The sequence below is a fragment of the Mugil cephalus genome, chromosome 3 (assembly GCF_022458985.1).
Source record: "Mugil cephalus isolate CIBA_MC_2020 chromosome 3, CIBA_Mcephalus_1.1, whole genome shotgun sequence".
NCBI classification, from domain to species: domain Eukaryota; kingdom Metazoa; phylum Chordata; class Actinopteri; order Mugiliformes; family Mugilidae; genus Mugil; species Mugil cephalus.
This window is the reverse complement of record NC_061772.1, coordinates 11,711,257-11,728,409: the sequence shown is the minus strand read 5'-3', so window position 1 is coordinate 11,728,409 and position 17,153 is coordinate 11,711,257. Positions and strand designations below refer to the sequence as shown.

Sequence of the window (17,153 nt, the reverse complement as noted above, 5' to 3'; positions counted from 1 at the left end):
ACTGCGCTTCACATAGCCCACTTGTGTTGACTAAAGGAAAGAACGACTTTTTTCTCTCTATAGGCCGCTTCTGGAGGAACTCCCTGCTGTATCTGGAAAGCTTATCTTGTTGCCTGTGAGAGTCCCTGCACAGTTTGCTGTTCATGTCTATACAAGTATAGGTACATGCACTCTTTTGCCATTTCTTTAGGCACAGCAGTGAAAACAACTTAGCTTCACAAAGGTTGTGATATTCAGCATTTGATTAATTAACTGGCAGAGCTGTTTATTCAACTGTGTTATCATTTCAGAAGCTGTAGTTTCTAGTACTAATGAATTGTATTGTGTTGTGCCAAAACATGTTCCATTTATTTTAAAAACCCCATTTTAATCAGTGTTATATGGACAGTAAAGGAATATATTTCAATACAATTTAACAGCACCACAAACTACATCATCCATCCTCAGAATGAATACGTTTTCACAGGTGTATCTCATGAGCTGGGAAGTGATTGTATATTCTCTAAAAATACATTTCAGATCAAAACAGTCACAACCTCAACTGTGCAGCCAGTGCAAATGAGTTAGCCATGTCTTATCCGACTATGTGTGCAATCTTATTATCATGTTATCTTGACGGACTTCAGAATTATGCCATAAACATGGGATTCTAATTACAGTACTCCTCCACTAATTACTGTCTATTACTGTGTGTTCAAGAGCATTTAATATCTCACTGAACCATTTTCATATAGCTGTGGTTAACAAGATAGCCTTTGTTCAGATATTGGTCAAATCAGAGTCATGTTCTATGTTAAATGTATCTTTATATGTTTGTGTTCCTGTAGGCCAACCTGCTTAGTACTGAGGAGGTGGTGTAACCGATGAGCCTGGTAGACTTTGGCTGTCTGCTCTTTCGCCATCTCCAGACAGTCTCTCTGTCTCTTCTGGATTTCCTCAATTTTGTCCAGTTCCCTCCTACAGAGAACACAAAACACACACAAAGAAATTTTGAAATTCTAATTCCAAACATTTATTTCAACTACAAATACAGGTATATCAAACCTTAAATCAAATGTTCTTAATAATATTACTTAAACAACTTCAATTAAATTTCACTGCTTTATAAGTAGTGAATCAATCTAAATCATACAGGAGTAGTAGCTCATTATCCTCACACTCACATCTACTCAATGACAACAACTGCTTGAATACTATTCCTATATTTTGTTATAGGTTTCAGACCATTCTGAAAATTAGTTGAACTCATATCTTATATGAATCAGAGACTACGTAAACCTCATGCATGTACATCTGTGCACGTATCAGTGTGTATTTGGAACTCAGTCATCCACTGTAAAGCTGACAATTCCCTCAAGTGTCCTTCAGATGAATAAAAAACTGCCTAATCAAACTGGGACAGACATGGAAAGATGGAGGAGCAGTGAGAGAAAAACAAGAGAATGAGACTGCATGGAAGGAGAAAAAAAAAACAAAGTGAGAGCGTGAGAGGCTATAAGTGGGAGGATGATGGATATATTTCATCACCACAGCCAGGACAGGTCTGCCTGTGACATCTGTTAAGCGAAGCCGGCTAAATGGGATGCATTAAAACCCCATACACAGCAATTTCATTCCACAATCACATAGTCTTATTGTTACAGGGAGTAATAACTTAAAAGGGGAATTGGAAACAATTACTAAAACGCACATGCCATGATAATGTGAAAACACGCACACAAAGCTAAAAGTAAAGCCAATCTAATTCCACAAGCACAATACCAATAACAGCTGAGCTATAGCTCATCAACAATCCTGTGTCTTTTTTCCCACATCCTTCCTTTTTTCTCTAATTCCTCGCTCCTGTTTCTTTTCCTACCAAACATCTTTTTTTTTTCAATTACAAGCCTCCACAGAGGAATCAGGATATTCAAAGTGTGTCTGTAATGTGAGGTTAACGCATTCAGCGGCTACTGACATTTAAAAAGAAATCACAACACGTTCCCATTGCCTTTGCATTCTCATTCCTTCCTCAGCACCAGATTAAATTGCAAAATAAATGAAATATGCAGAGCACTGTGTGTGTGAGTGTGTGGCAAGAAGAAGACCAAGTCTCAACGTGTGTGTTTATGTAACATTAAGCACAGTAATTTAACACAGTGTGTATGTGTGTTAGTGTGTACAGATTGAGGTTGCCTGGCCCCTATTTGTCCACCTGGCTAACAGGGATATTAGTTATTATTGTAAAATACTGTGGGGCAGTCTGGTTCACAAACCGATTGGCACATATTTGTATATCTGTGTTTCTGTTCACTTTGTAATAACGCCTTAAAAATTGACTGGAAATGTTTTCAGGGATCAGGACCCGTTTTCATACGTCTGTCTGAGCGGACGGAGTTTAAGTGAGATTTTATTAGTGATATGCAGGCCTGTGTCAGTGTTCATACACTTTGCTTGTATGTCTGCCTATATGTATGTGTGTCTGTGTGCGCGCGTGTGTGTAGGGCAGGCTGAATGGGTGACCTTTGCTTCCCTGCCCCCAGTCCCAGTGTTATTAATTGCTGTGTAGTGGACAAAAGCCAAACAGATTTGTAACGGCTGAAGGCACCTCGATCTGTGTCGACCCAACCAGCCACCACAACATACAACCCTCATTAGCCCTGTTCGGCAAGCGGCACATGCCCTCTGTGTGTGTATGGATGTGTGTGCGTTTGACTGAGTGAAAGCGAAAAGAAAGAAGAAATAAAAAAAAAAAGGGCTTTAATTCTTGTCTATGTCTCAGTTATGTCTGTTTTTACTTTTTACTGAATGGGGAGTCCTTCTAATGAGACACGTCTTAGAAGGACTCACCGAGATTTTGACGTTGTTGCAACATCACAGGAATTATTATTTATCTGATTATGGCAAATGTGGAACATACATACAGCATGACTTTACAATATACTCACAAACCACCAACATGCTATTGATATGCTATGATGTAATGGGTATGAACTGCTCAAGTCAGGATTATTCTTTGTGCTTGAAATGGTTGGGGAGCAAAATGTGGAAAATATAAATGCGTATTTCTGTTCATTAGAAATAAAAAAACACCTTTACCTGCTACAAGTACAGCTAGTTAAGTATGTCTATGACAATTCTTGTTATCCAGGCTCTAATATACTCATCCTTTGTCGACTATTTAAACTAAGAACAATTTCCCACATAACTGGTACTTATATTATGCTCATCAAGCCAGTATGGTGCGACTACCGAATACTTTTAATGGCTGGTGAACTTTTGAACAAGCCAGTCAAGCATATTTGAACTATTTTCAAATATATAACCGTATACTGACATTTTCCCCCTCAACCTTGAACCTATTTAAATGTCTAATATGGTACAGCTACATTACTCACTTTAGCCTCAATAATTTACTCCTCAGTTCACAACAGGATGTCAAGGACTGATACGATATCAGAGAGTGAGGCATAGTGGGATAGTAGGCCACACCTGCGGTCATCGAGGCCAACACCAGAGCAGCTAATTGGCCAGGTTCTTAATATTTAATGGAGGCTTGACCTGATTGGCTGTTTTAATTGCCCCAATTGAATGATTCAATACCTGGCAAGGAGGGAGTAGTTAGTCGGTCAATTTAGACAGTGACCAGCTCAATGTATCGAGTCTTCACCACACTCATAACACACCGCCTTCCTATTTAAGTGACTGACTGATTGATTAACTAATTCACTAACACAGTAAAACAGATGCCATGAAGAGTTGAGGAAGGAACCAGTAATTCAAGCATTTAAAAAATACCCAATAATATTCCTAAAATATGACAAAGATGAAAAACGTTTCACAACTCACATTTTTCGACAATGTTTCACGCTCAAAAGTAATTTTCTAAAGAAACAACGAGAGCACTGCACCCAAATTATACTTCAACAGACACACACACAGACACGCTACTCACACTGAGAACATACAAATCCAATCAGACTGAAGGAGTGAACTTGTCTGCACCCAAACTGGATCAGAAGGAAAGAGCAGCAAAAGAACGACTGACGCATAGAAGCAGAGAGTGATCGCAGGGCAGGCCCGCACTCTCTCCACCATAGCAGCTCTCCTTTCATGAATGTCCTTGAGAGGGACACAAGAGAGGGAGGAATGAAGAAGTTTGAAGTAAGAGGAGACATAGTACCGGAAGAAAAGGAAAAAACGCCGCTAACATCAGCCTAGTGACGGCCCATGAATTATCTGGGAGTGTTTTTGTACTGTTCAGGATAAGTTAAAGATTTTACCATGTTGTTGCAACAACACATGCAGGAAGAGTTATTTATCTGATTATGGCAGTAATAATTACCCAGCTGTTTGCTGCAGATAGAGGAATAATTCATGCAGTCAACAGGCCGTGCTAGTGGAGGCAGCGATGACACCAGCACATTTAGTAAATATGCAAAGCGGCCCGCTCCGCTTTCCTAATTGCCCCCATCGTCCCACTGCATGCCCTTATTAAAGCCCGGGAACTTTAAGTGTCTCTCTGACAACGTGATAAATTGTTGGGGTATCAAGGAAAACTGTGGCAGAGTGGGGACTGCGCTGGGGTCCTGACTTCATTAGGCTATGCAGAAGGCGAGGAAGGATGAATGGACACTAAAGCACATTGAACCTGTGGCGGAAAGAGAAGGAGATGTAGAGCAAAACAGATTGAGAAAGAGAAGGGAAAAAATGAAAGATTGAGATTAAAGGAGGGACGTGGAAAGAGGGGATATAAGGGGATGGTGTAAGTGGCATGGAGTAGTTGGATGCTGTACCTAATGAAATGACACAGACAGCTTTGTGCTGGGGCGATCTGTCATGAGAATGAGAAACTGAAATAGAGACGCAGAGTGAGAGAGGACAGAGAGAGGTTTGGCAGAGTATATATTACTCCTATATCATTACCATGCACAGCTGATCAGCCCTCACTAAATGGGGACCATTAGTCCAACTTTGAATAATTTATGCTGTACTTTGGACAGACAGACAGACTTACAGAGGGAGGGGGCATGCTGGCGGATTAAAAAGCAGACCTTTGCAGGGTGAGTGATCAGGCAGTGCGCGATCTGAGGGCTCACCAGCTAACACGGAAAGGATATTTTAAATAAATGCCGGCACGGCGTTAATTGATCGTGACCCCAGCAGCACTAAATAAACATGTGATTAACTGGAGTCAAAGTGACCTCAACAACCCAAACCGCTGTGAAGGAGGGGCTGCGTGTGTGTGTGCGTTTGTGTATGTGTGTGTGTGTGTGTGAAAAGAGTGGGGATGTCCCACAGTTGATAAAAAAAAAAAAGATTAAAAGTGTAAAATAAAATCTAATGGTATAGCTTTTATTTTATTTTATTTTATTTTTATAATTCTTTACATTTACATCTCTTTCACCGTGCCTAATTCAACACAGAATTTCATTGGTTTCAAAATATAAACATGAAAAGATGAAAATATGTGTGACAGTTTAGCAATATAACAATACCTTACATTGCCTAGGCCTGGTCAAAACAAATGCATAATATGTCACAGCCTACAGCTACAGTTTGCAAACTTACACCATGAGTCACCCTAAGTGAATTAGGAGATAAAGTCCAGTTTGTATTACAAGTCATCATAGATGTGAAAATATTGGTCAAATTATACAGTACATACAGTACTTTTTACTAGGACGTCTGTAATTCTTAAGGACTTTGTAGTCCAATTAGTTTTAGACATTTTAAGGTAACGATTCCAGTCACTGCTCAAAATTAACTTGATGCATTTGTGTCTTTGTGTGTTATTATACTGTAATGGCAACACTTCCTTGATGGACTTTAACAGCCTAGTAGTGCCTGCTACCTCGAAGAGGGGCAAGGAGCGGGGAGGAAAGGTGGAACGCTGGTGGGTAAGTGAGGGGGGAAGTCAGTGATCCAAGGAGCACTTTAACAAATTTACATTTAATTTTAGCAGAAGCCTAAAGATATTTTCGGGTAAAATATATTAGCAACATTAAAAATGTGACTATTAGCTAAACGTGATGTTTTTTTTTTTGTCAAAAATAAAAGATGGCGTATCTCTAGCAGTAAGCCCTGGAGCGCTGGATGTTTTATTAATGCACGAGCTGCGGTTCAAATCAGAGGCTAATTTTTAATTTCTTCACATCGTTCACTTCTCTCTCTCTTAGCCTCGAGTGCTTTAGAGGACTTCTCTCTCTCCTTCTTCTTTCTCCTCTATCTCTTTGTCTCTTGTTCACTTTCAATCCTGCGCTTTTCCTCTTCTGCTACCATAGTCCTACCGTAAGGTTATGGGTACACAGGTACATCTTTGAACCAAGTGCCTTCATTCTAACCACATATTACAGTACGTGCTATATCACTTCCTGGTAATCAAAGGACCAGCTGCTATGTGTTTGCACTGTACGGTTGAGAAATATAGAAAAAAGACAACAGAACTAGAGGAGAGTGATATTAACTAGCCGCTCAAGGAAAAATCCTCATACACAGGACCTTTTTTTCTTACCTGACCAGCTCATTTTTTATGGCGAGCCCTTCCATGTAGCGTTTCCGTGCGTAGAAGTTATGGATGTACTTCCTCACAAAGAATCCTCTCCATCTCCGCTGGATCTGTGAGGAATAACAGCAGATATTTCAGTGTCTTACTGACCCTTTCTTACTGTGTACTTTGTACAGACACAAGGGGCAGGGGCAGGAGGCAGCAACTGAATCAGTTCTGGGTTTATTTGAGTCATTCTTGCTGTATGTTGTATAACCAAGCATGCTTTCTTTTTTTCTATGTTGACAGAAAGACAATCCAAGGTGGGACAGACAACTGTCACAGCTCCATATATTTAACTGTCCCAGTTCACACTGATTGAGGAGGCTGCAGATTAGCTAGCACACACACCCACACTCACCAGTGGACCATTTTAAAGCAAGGGGGCGGATGTCCTTCAGACTAATTAGGAGATTAAAACAATGGCAGGTAAAAGAATAATCACGCTATGAGAAGAGGGAAGAGAAGAGGAGGAGTGGAGGATGGGGAAAAACAACAAAGAGCAAAATGAGAATTAGCATTGATCTGCCAGTCAATAGATAATTTTAAATAAAGTAATTGCCGCCTCCCGAGTTCTTGCTGACCTTTGTTGACTAGTGAAATCGATGCTGTTGAATCTAATACAAATCCGAGGTGCGGCATGTAAACACTGGTTTCTATTACGGCCTTAATACATTATCCTCTGTTGGCTACCACACTGTGATAAAGACAACAGGAGGAGAGAGAAAAAAAAAGTCAAAGAGTCAAAATTGATTCAAAGGAAATGTCACAAAGGGATTGTGAGATGATTGCATTTCCCTTTGGGTCCCTCTTTTTCTCCACATAAATACTTCTTGGGTTAAAGAGTATACATTGTCCTTTACTCCTTCTTTTTTGCAGTGTCTTTCTGTTGAGTTTCACACAAATGAACAAAGTTTTGCTCTGTCACAGGAAGATTGAGAGTCAGACTGTAAATGTACTGTATTTGAAAGTCCAATATATACTGTGAAAAACTTTCAACAGGTGGTATTGTGAAGAGGACAGGTCCATACATTAGAGGTATTTTATCATCTGTAACAATGTTTCACTTTTTGAAGGTTTGTTGGACATAACTGACTGGTTTGGACAATTTTTGTCTCTGCATTTGCCCCATGATATCTCTTTAGGGAGCAGTGGGCAGTGCACAGGGCAGCGTCCAGGGACCAGCTCTACCTCTGAGGCCAAAGCCTTGGTCAAGGGCAGTGGGAGAAAACTGGAGCACTGGAAAAATCCCAGACAAACCCGGAGAATACACTCTCATTCGGCCCTTGAGGGATTTAAACCCTGTACTTCCTTGCATGATGTCATCATCAACCCACCGGCCCTTCTCACATATTTTCCATTAAAATGAAATAAACTGTGGTTATTTGAAAGAGTGATAAAAGCCCCTCGCCTCTAACTTCAGAAGCTTCTCCCTTGCTCTACATGGCGACACCACCTTTAACGTTTCACCCTATGACCCAAACAGCTCAGTCAAACACTACTCCTGAATCAATGTGTCTCCTATAATGTGACATTTATTGAAATAGCATGGTGGGCAGCTTTATTTGTTTGGGTTTCTATTAAGTGTAAAACCTGAAGACTTCCATTTCCAGGCTTTTCCACCAATATGAAAATATTATAAAAATATCCATCCAGCTGGTGAGTGACACACCCTCTTCCATAAACACTAGAGGATTTTTTTGTTGGTCTATAAAACCCTTTAATGGTTTAGGCAGAGTGAGACCGCTAGCCAAAAGAGAAGACTATATGGAATTGTAAAAACATAAGATTCTTGCACAATATCCCTGCGTAAAAGTGCCAAAGCATCAGTCATTCAGTATTATAATTTACGAGCTGAACAGCAGTAGCTGCTAAGGGGATAGAAATATTTGATACATGAGCACTGAAGAACTAGAATAAATAATTGTTTCTAAAACTGGCAATCGATAAATGTTTATATGAAGGATAGCATTTAGAAAACACTTTAATTCAAAGGGCCTCTAACCAGTCACATCTACAGAGAACAAAGTTCGGTTAGATCTTGACATACTCATTGAAATGTGCTTAGAGGTGTATTTATCATGAGAAATCGTGAAATACTTTTTTTAATGAAACTGAGCCGGAACATGATTCACGTGAGGAAAAAAGAAAAGGCTGTGTAAGATGAAAGAAATTTCTATGATAGACAATTTTTGAAAAGAGGTATAATGACTCGGTCAGGGCCTTCTAGTGATGGGGCCTACCGTTCGCAGTGCACACGGCGCAACAGAGTGTCCCCCCGCCACGACACTCCATTTGCTAAAACAAGACGCTCTGGTGATATTTACCCTGACCGCCATCTCCTCGTAGAAATTCATCTTCATGATAAAATATGCCGCCTGTGAACACAAAGGAAAAGATGGCGTTACATCTTGTCTCCCGGCCCTCTGATCTGTCCACAGCAGGCGTCAAAGATAAAGAGCTCCTTATACATAATACATTGCACAGAGGCAGCACAGATAGAGCCACTGTAGATGGGAGGGGGGAAGGGAAGGGGGGGAGAAAGGGAGAGAGGGAAAGCAAGAGAGACAAGTCAGAGGAATGGAGAGAAAAGAGAGGGGAAGAGGAGGAGAGAAGGAGAGAAAGGGAGAGAGAAAGTGGTTAGTGGGACTTTGTATCAAGGGGAGGACGGTACTCTCTTAATACACCAACGCAGACAAGGGCCAAGAAAATCTATGGTAGTCAAGCAGCGCGCTAATGGAGATGTATGACGGCCAACCGCTCTCCTCTGGATTTCATAATCAATGACAGCACTGCCACAGAAGAGACTCACAAAAGGCCAGAGAATATTCAGCAGCACACTCAACGAGCCGTCGCGCTCCAAACGTGCCAGCCGACCACTGGGGGCACATTTCAGGAGCAAACTGGAGTGTCGGCCATAAAAGGGATTCATATCTCAACACGTCTTCTTTAATAATGACAGGGGGAGCGCGGAAGGGGAAGGGAGACAAAGACTTGAAAGAAGGCTGTAAATTCAGCTTGATGTTTTGAGAAAAGGCTCCGCGCACATCACATAACACACGATAAGGCCTGCAAAAGAGAAAAAGACAGACCGGGAGAGATAGAGGAGGAAAAGAATCTCTCAGGGCTAATTCAAGAAAGAGCGCAGTGGCAATTTTGAGTGATTCAAATTAGCGCTCGTCTGTTTCCAAATGAGACCAAACAGCCTCTTTTTAGCCCATATGTGTGTTGTGACACATCCTTCATTGTTTATTTCAACAGCCCCCCCTCCCTCCCCCTTTCCATTTCTTGAACGCCTCCCAAACGGCGGCTGGCAGTTATGCTTTAGCAAACAGTCAATTTACAGGCATGATAAATAGCTTGTTGTGATACGTTTACAAAACTCAATCCAGGGGAAAATTATACGTGAGTGCGTTGGGTATTGGATCCGGTATCAACAATCTGTTCAATTAAGAAGCAGTTGGAGGCAATATGCTGAAAATGAGGCCTTGTTTTACTAAGGTACACACATAGGTACACACATACACACAACATACACACTGCTCTTCCCTTCTTTCTATTTGTCACCGCACTCTTCCTATATGCATCCCAGGAATTGTGATATAGATGGAATTCCTTATCATAATGCATCATTTTTCCTAAGTGCTAATTTCCCAATGTGTAATGAGTGAATTATATTTCTTAAGGTCACATGCAGGGACTTAGGAATATAGCAATTGAATTCTAATGCATGCTATCATAACATAATCAATATATCTATGGCCGTTCCAGGGACTGGCTTACCTTCACCATTTGTCTGACACGTGCCCTTGCTGTGAAGCCCCGCCATATCTTCTGTATAATGATTGCCTTCATGTGCAGATGGCTGTAATAAAATCGTATTGGGGAGAGGATTGGATGAGTATTTTTCAGTTGAATAAATAATAATAATAAAAAAAAATAAAATATGTTGTTGAATTGCACATGGAGATTAATGGATCATATCTCTGCTTGATCATTAGCTGAGTTGTTTATGTCCAGAAATGATCCAATTAGCTAAGAAAAAAGTATATGGAAAGGTAAGAAAAGCAGGTTCTACAGTTGTGAAGAACTAGCAACATGCATGTGATGAATTAAAACACACAATTCCCTAAAATCATTACTACTGGAATACACTGAAAAGGAAAAAATAAATAAAGAGTGAGTTTCAGCATACAAATCTAAGGCTGTAAAAGGACGTAAATTAAAAGGTCAGGGAAACATTACAATTACAAATACAAGCTTTCACAAAGACACACACACACACACACACACACACACACACACACAGAACATCCCTGCTCTTCCATGCTTTTCGATCATGTCCGTTGAGCCTTTCACCCCCTTTAGTCAGCGGCACACATTTGTATTCATCTTCAAACTTACTCTAAATGCAAGTCCACTACGAATCTCTCCCTCCAATGAGGCCATCAATTTCCAAAAGGCCATTTATATGCCCAGAAAATCAATGCTTATAGTGGGGATAGCACAACCCCGGAGTTGCACTTAGGCAGCTAAAATTGTTGCTAATTATCCACTTAACGCATTGATCAATTAACTAAAGTAATCTGAATTAACCTACTGTCTGGAAGTTTGTCTGCTGACCCTGCAGAATGGTGCCGGGGTCACAGTACAGGAACGCGCACAGAGGTAGAGACATTCATTTCTCTGTGTGTGAAAGGAGCACAGGGTGCAAGCGACATTTATTCCTCGAGGCCATTTGCAAAGCTCCAGAAGTAGGATAATTATGGTAGTGAGCTAATATCAGGATTTCCCTTGAAATTAACTCTCAGAGCCCTTCCTGAATGTTTTACAACCCCCAAAAGGGAAACCAAACCTTAAATGGTATATCAAATCTTAAGCATCGCATTGTTATTTTGCTTATGGCATTTAAAGTCTCCTTACAGGGTTTGCAGATTCATAAACATCACAAATAGACACTATACCTGAGGTAAGCCCGCACTTTGCAGCCTCTGAACCAGCTCTGAATCCGGGTGGCAGCCTGGACCTCCTTCTGTCTGTTCTGCTCGGCTTGGCTGGGGTACACAGACGCATATAATTACCACAATACCACCGTGTGCTGTATCTAGGGTATTTCATTATGATTACCAGCGTTCATGAGCAATTCTGATCTTCACCTCTACTAGCTATGGTCCCATGTGCTGTTTGCTATCGTTCTGTCAATTTAAGTTACATTTCAATTTTTAAAAAGCACTCACTTTGCTAAACCACTACAAAAAACTATCCGTTATCTACTGAAACAAGCAGCTCCTGTTTACCCTCTAAAAGGTGACTCAAACCTGTCATGCTAATTAACCAGGTTACCTCACGGGAGGTAGCGTCAGCTCACATTTCGGGTTTATAGGTATAAGTTTATAGGTGACTGTTAGCCCGTCACGACAGCCTTCATATTCTATATATTCTGTATATTAGATACACACCAGTTCCTGAAGAAATATTCCTTTTGAAACTCCTCGAGTTCACTTTGGACTCTCAGCAGCTCAGCCATGTCTACTCAGGCCAGTGTTTACTTGTTGTCTTGACAACATAGACGTTTCCCAGGGTACTGGAGATGCGTTCATATATATGGGAAAAAAGAGGTTTATTCCAAAAAAGCCTCTAAATTATGTTAAAACAAAGTAAAAACTATAAATTGTCATGATACACCCCCCTCACTTTTTAACCAGTTAGTATGGACATCTTGATTGCAATATTAGCCATTTTGCTGATTTATTGCTGTTGCTTTCAAGAAATTATTCAAGTTTTTGTTTTTTTTACACATTCTGATAATTAGTCCCTGAATGTCACACACGGTCATGTGTTTTGACTAAAAGAAAATAAATGGATGAAACAACTTCACTAATAACTGATTTAAAAAAATAATTTAAAATAATTATTTAAAAAAAAAGAAGTAAAATAAATAAATAAAGACCAATATGTCATGTTCTTTGGTGACATTTTTTTATGCGGCTCAAAAAAAGAAAGAAAGAAAGAAAGAAAGAAAGAAAGAAAGAAAGAAAGAAAGAAAGAAAGAAAGAAAGAAAGAAAGAAAAGAATTTATTTAATGCAACTTAAGTTAAAAACTATACAAAATCATTTTCTTCCCATTTATGATTTTCTTTTCAAGACAGATTCAAATGGCCCTACACCAAATGATTTCAGATGGGCATCAAAAGATGCAACAAAAGTCAATTAATTAATTTAATCCCACAGCCTACAATCCAATATGACTTTCCTACTATACTGAAGCTAAAATTCAGCATAAACAAAATTGCAATGGAAGAAAAATTCCCAGAAAAGACATTTTAAAATGCCTGCTCTGTGGATGCAGATTGTGGCTCCTCGTATTGATCTGCCAGCTGCCTCACGTTTTTCCATCCGTCCCTGCATCTATTTCCCTCCTTTCCTGACGTTATCACCCTTCATCACACAGTTATCAGTTTATTTCTCATCGCTCTTCCTTCCCCATTTCTGCTCATCTTCACTCCACTCCTGTCAAAATGATCGCCCCTCAGCCGTGTGTGCGCGTGTGTGTGTTTGTGCGCGTGTGTGCATCTTTGTATCCGTGCAAGGAAAGACATCTGTCTGGCCAATGGTCAGAGGGAAGGATTGTCTGTATTATAGATTACTCCTTAGAGACAGGGAGTTGACAAATAGTGAGAGTGAATGAGTACGTGTCCACTCTTTCATGTCTGTGTACAGGCATGCCTGCTTTACTGTGAGCAAGGCGGCGCGCTTGTTGAGATGCTTTTTCTGTCTCTCTGTCTTTCTCCGAGGCCAATTTGCTGTCTGAGGGCCACCATGGTGTTGAAGAGCAGTAGGCAGACATCCCAGGCAGAGTTATGGCTGGAGGGTCGGACCCATGGTGGCTCAGCCCATCCATCGAAGGGCGGCAGGAGGGCGGCCACCCTGGTAATTACTGGAGAAATGTTGTTGTGACAAGAGGGTATGAACAGCGTATGTGAGTGTGCGAGAGAGATTTTTAGGGAAGTGTTGTTTTTGACACGACTGTAAGGACGGCTGGAAGCTATTCGTCCTGCCGCTGCACTGATTAGGTGTCACCAGGTGTGTATCTGCGAGAGAACGACACAAAAAAGGAGAGAGGGAGCACTTCATAAAAAGACATGCTGTTTACGCTCTGTCTAATGACCCACTTCTAGTCCCGGCCGTGCTAACATCTTCTCCCCGTCCTTCCAGCCGCACGTGCAACATGCTCTTCCATCAAGTCCTCGCCTTCCATCTTTCCAGACATCTTCCTCTGTGCTTCCGCCTCCTGTCTCCGGCGTTCGGTTCTCCCGTTTTCTTTCGTCTTCCTCTCTCTCTCTCTGTTCTGAGTCAAAACATTTTCCTTGCTCAGTGAGGCGCGAAGTCCTTATCCATGATTACCCATGTAAACCCGCTCTCCATCTCTCTCTCTGCCTCTCGCTCCATCTCTCCATACGGGGCATGTCATTTAACATGCCTCCAGTCACCTCTCACAGTCAGGAAGCTCATCCAGCCAGTCATTCTCCATGCCCATTGTTCCTAAATGAGGGCCATATGTGCTGCGGCCAGCTCTGGTCATAAAGACACACACCAGAGGTGATACCAGTGTCTATGGGTGAGTGTGTGTGTGTGTGTGTGTTTGCATGTATGTGCGTGAGACTCTCACACATTGTTCTTCACAGTCCGCACGCATGAATCATTATTGCAAGCGTCTGTGTATGAGTGATTACGCGCAAGTGTCTGCGTGCGCCGGCCTGTCTGTGTGTTTTTCAGAGTGTCTGTCGGTGTGTGTTCCTTCAGCCACAGTAGGGTGCGGCGGATGGAATGTGTGTTTCTCGGCAGGGCCAGTTCGGCCATTATTATTAAACATCTGTCCGCAGCACATTAATTCCCCCACTCTGACGCATCCCTCTCTGCCCAGGGATCACTTAATTGAAATCCATAATGACTCTTTCTTCTCCACTCTCCCACACTGAGCAAAGTGAAGCAGGGAAATACATCCCTGATGAGAAGGATATTTGTATCAGCTATTATTATCTAATCATTCCACCAGTCTACACAAGCTTATGATTCTAAGGTAACACCGAACTTTTAGATTTTGTAAAAACAAGGAAATCTAGATAATTTCCTGACATTTTCAAGTGGTTAATTGTGTCTTGCTGGACAGATAGTCCCCAAATTATTTTAAACAAGACAGTTAAGTAGATAAAATTAAATGGAGAATGAAAACAAAAGGAAGGACTATCATTAAAACATAAATGGCAGGAGATGAACGACTAGTGTTTCCATCAGAATCAGTCAGACTCAAGACTAGAAAAACAACACCATCACTTCAGATAACTAGTAGGTATTTTGGCCGGCTCAGAGCCCTGGGGAAGTAGAAAAGATCTGTGCTGTGTCCTTGCACAACGCTTTCTTTTATCGTGTTCTTCTTCTGAGATTTTTTCAACAGCTCACATGTTAGCAAAGAATTGGTCAAAAATGAATGAATATTTGGCCAGAGAGTATATGTGGTTTTGATTTTTAACATGTTTATAATATACACATTTTTGAGCAGATTGCATTTGAGTCAACATTTAGTTGAGTTATTATAGTTCAGTTTAAAAGAAAAAAAAACACAGATTCAAAACTACAGAACAGCAAAATAAAGAAAAGAAAAAAAAGTTAAATTATTACACTCGAAATGAAGGGCCCAGCTATGGCGCTGTTAAAGATTTACCAATTTTTACACATTTTTCAAAATTTTTCTCTTGTGAAGAAAAGTTGTGTCTTCCCCTTGATTATTCACAGTATTTTAATCCTTGTTTTGCCATTTTATTTTCCATAAAAAAAAAAAATAATAATAATAATAATAATAATAAGCCCTGCAAATCATTTATTCATATTTCATCCCTGCAGGGGCAGCTGTAACTTTTTGTAGTGGCGAGGATTTTACGCCAATTTATAGACATCTATTTTTCCCTTTCTCTCCCATCCCATCCCCTTCCAGCTTTCCTCACTCCTAATATCCCACTAATGGATAAAAACTACAATTCCGCTGGTAAAGGAGAAATATCATACCTTTATTAGCTCACCTATACCCAGAGAGAGAGGGGGGAGGGGGGAGAAGGAGAGAAGTAATGAATTGAGCATTGTGTAAAATAGTTTAATGCAGGGGTGGTTCATCATTATTTGTGGCGGATTGCGTGCAGACAGGGGTGATCCATTAGTGTGGTCGTTTCCATCTGTGTTTGCGCGTGTGTGCGTGTGTGTGTGTCCCACCCAGAAGGACATTCGCTGCTGCCGGCCCCACTGTCACAATGAGAGATTCATCACCACACACACACGTACACACACACACACACACACACGTACACACACACACAGAGGCTACAGTACACATGTGGCATTATTGTTCCATCATTACTCCTCTCATTCTCCCTTTCAACAATTTGTCATTTTGCTGTCTGTGTTGACACATACACACACATGCAAAGGCTCATCTGGCAGCAGGTTTTCTGTGTAGGAAGTGAAGGCCAGAATTATGAATATTAAACTGGATCAAATAAATGTAGTGATGCCAAGTAGACAGCATTACGAGATGAATATCGTCCGCAGTCCAAAACTTTTACAGTGCTTTGTTTGCAACCGTGATTAAGAAAATCACTCAACACTAAAGCAAAGTTTAAAGAAAATTGTAATTACAATCGATAAACTCCAGAATTCGCTCATGTTTGGTTTCTGGTTTCTGTGCTTCCTTTGCAGAAATTTACAAATCTAACACTACGAATTGCGTAACCCTTACTTTTGAAAAAAATTACATTTTCCTTTTGGTTTTGTTTTTGTTTTTTGTTTTTTTTTGCTGTTACAAAATTTTCACAAAACTGAAAAAAGAATGAAAATAATTTGATTAGATTTTATTTAGTATTCCCACATTTTATGCATTATATGGGCCAGGGAAAATAAATGCAAGCACAATCAAAGCGCAGAAGAACAGAAGAACAGACTAAGATGAGGGGAGACATTTTTTTTGTTGTTGATTGCCACATCAGATGACCATCCCTTTACTCCCGCATATACACGGCCACATTCTCCCTTCAAAATAAAGCCCTCAGTAGTTTAATTGAACGTAGCTTTTTTTCTCTCTCTCTCTCTTTCAGGGCCTCGCTATTGGAGGGGTGGAAATAAATCATCCAGTCCATACTCTGATCATGGCAGGGTGTAGTCTTGCATCTCAGAATTCTCCTTCTCTGTAGCGCTTTGCTACTTCCACTTCACTTGTTCTTTTCATCAGCCCCTTTACGCATCCTCTGCTACGTTCATCTCTGGTTCTGGTTTATGTCCGTCTTCTGCTTGCTCTGCTTCTGACTGGTATTGCTTACTAGTCTTATCTTTGTCTGCCTGGGCTTCTTCATTTGTTGGACATGACAGTTCTCTGCCTCCCGGAGCATCTTTTTCTTTGACATTAAACTCTTGTTAGTTTCTCCTTTTGTTTCCCACTGTTTCCCTCCCCTCTTTCTCTAAAAAGGACTTTACGCACCCACCATTTGAAGCACAAAGAGCACATAATTTTAAGAGGGAAATGAACCACTTTTGTCACCGGGCCTATATTCAACTCTAGAAATACTCAAAAAACTGTTGGTTC

The 17,153-nt window shown here is 40.7% G+C and overlaps 1 protein-coding gene across 1 annotated transcript in view; it reads right to left on the bottom strand.

The window, feature by feature from the left end:
- Positions 1-12,103, bottom strand: part of spata17 (spermatogenesis associated 17) — a 30,253-nt gene extending 18,150 nt beyond the window's left edge. The window contains exons 1-6 of the mRNA XM_047581070.1: positions 11,986-12,103; positions 11,491-11,580; positions 10,310-10,391; positions 8,854-8,904; positions 6,494-6,597; positions 834-957 (exon numbers count right to left, since the gene is read on the bottom strand). Coding sequence (XP_047437026.1) covers positions 834-957; positions 6,494-6,597; positions 8,854-8,904; positions 10,310-10,391; positions 11,491-11,580; positions 11,986-12,053 — 519 coding nt within the window. The 5' untranslated portion in view covers positions 12,054-12,103. The remainder of the gene's footprint in view (positions 1-833; positions 958-6,493; positions 6,598-8,853; positions 8,905-10,309; positions 10,392-11,490; positions 11,581-11,985) is intronic.
- Positions 12,104-17,153: the final 5,050 nt, after the last annotated feature.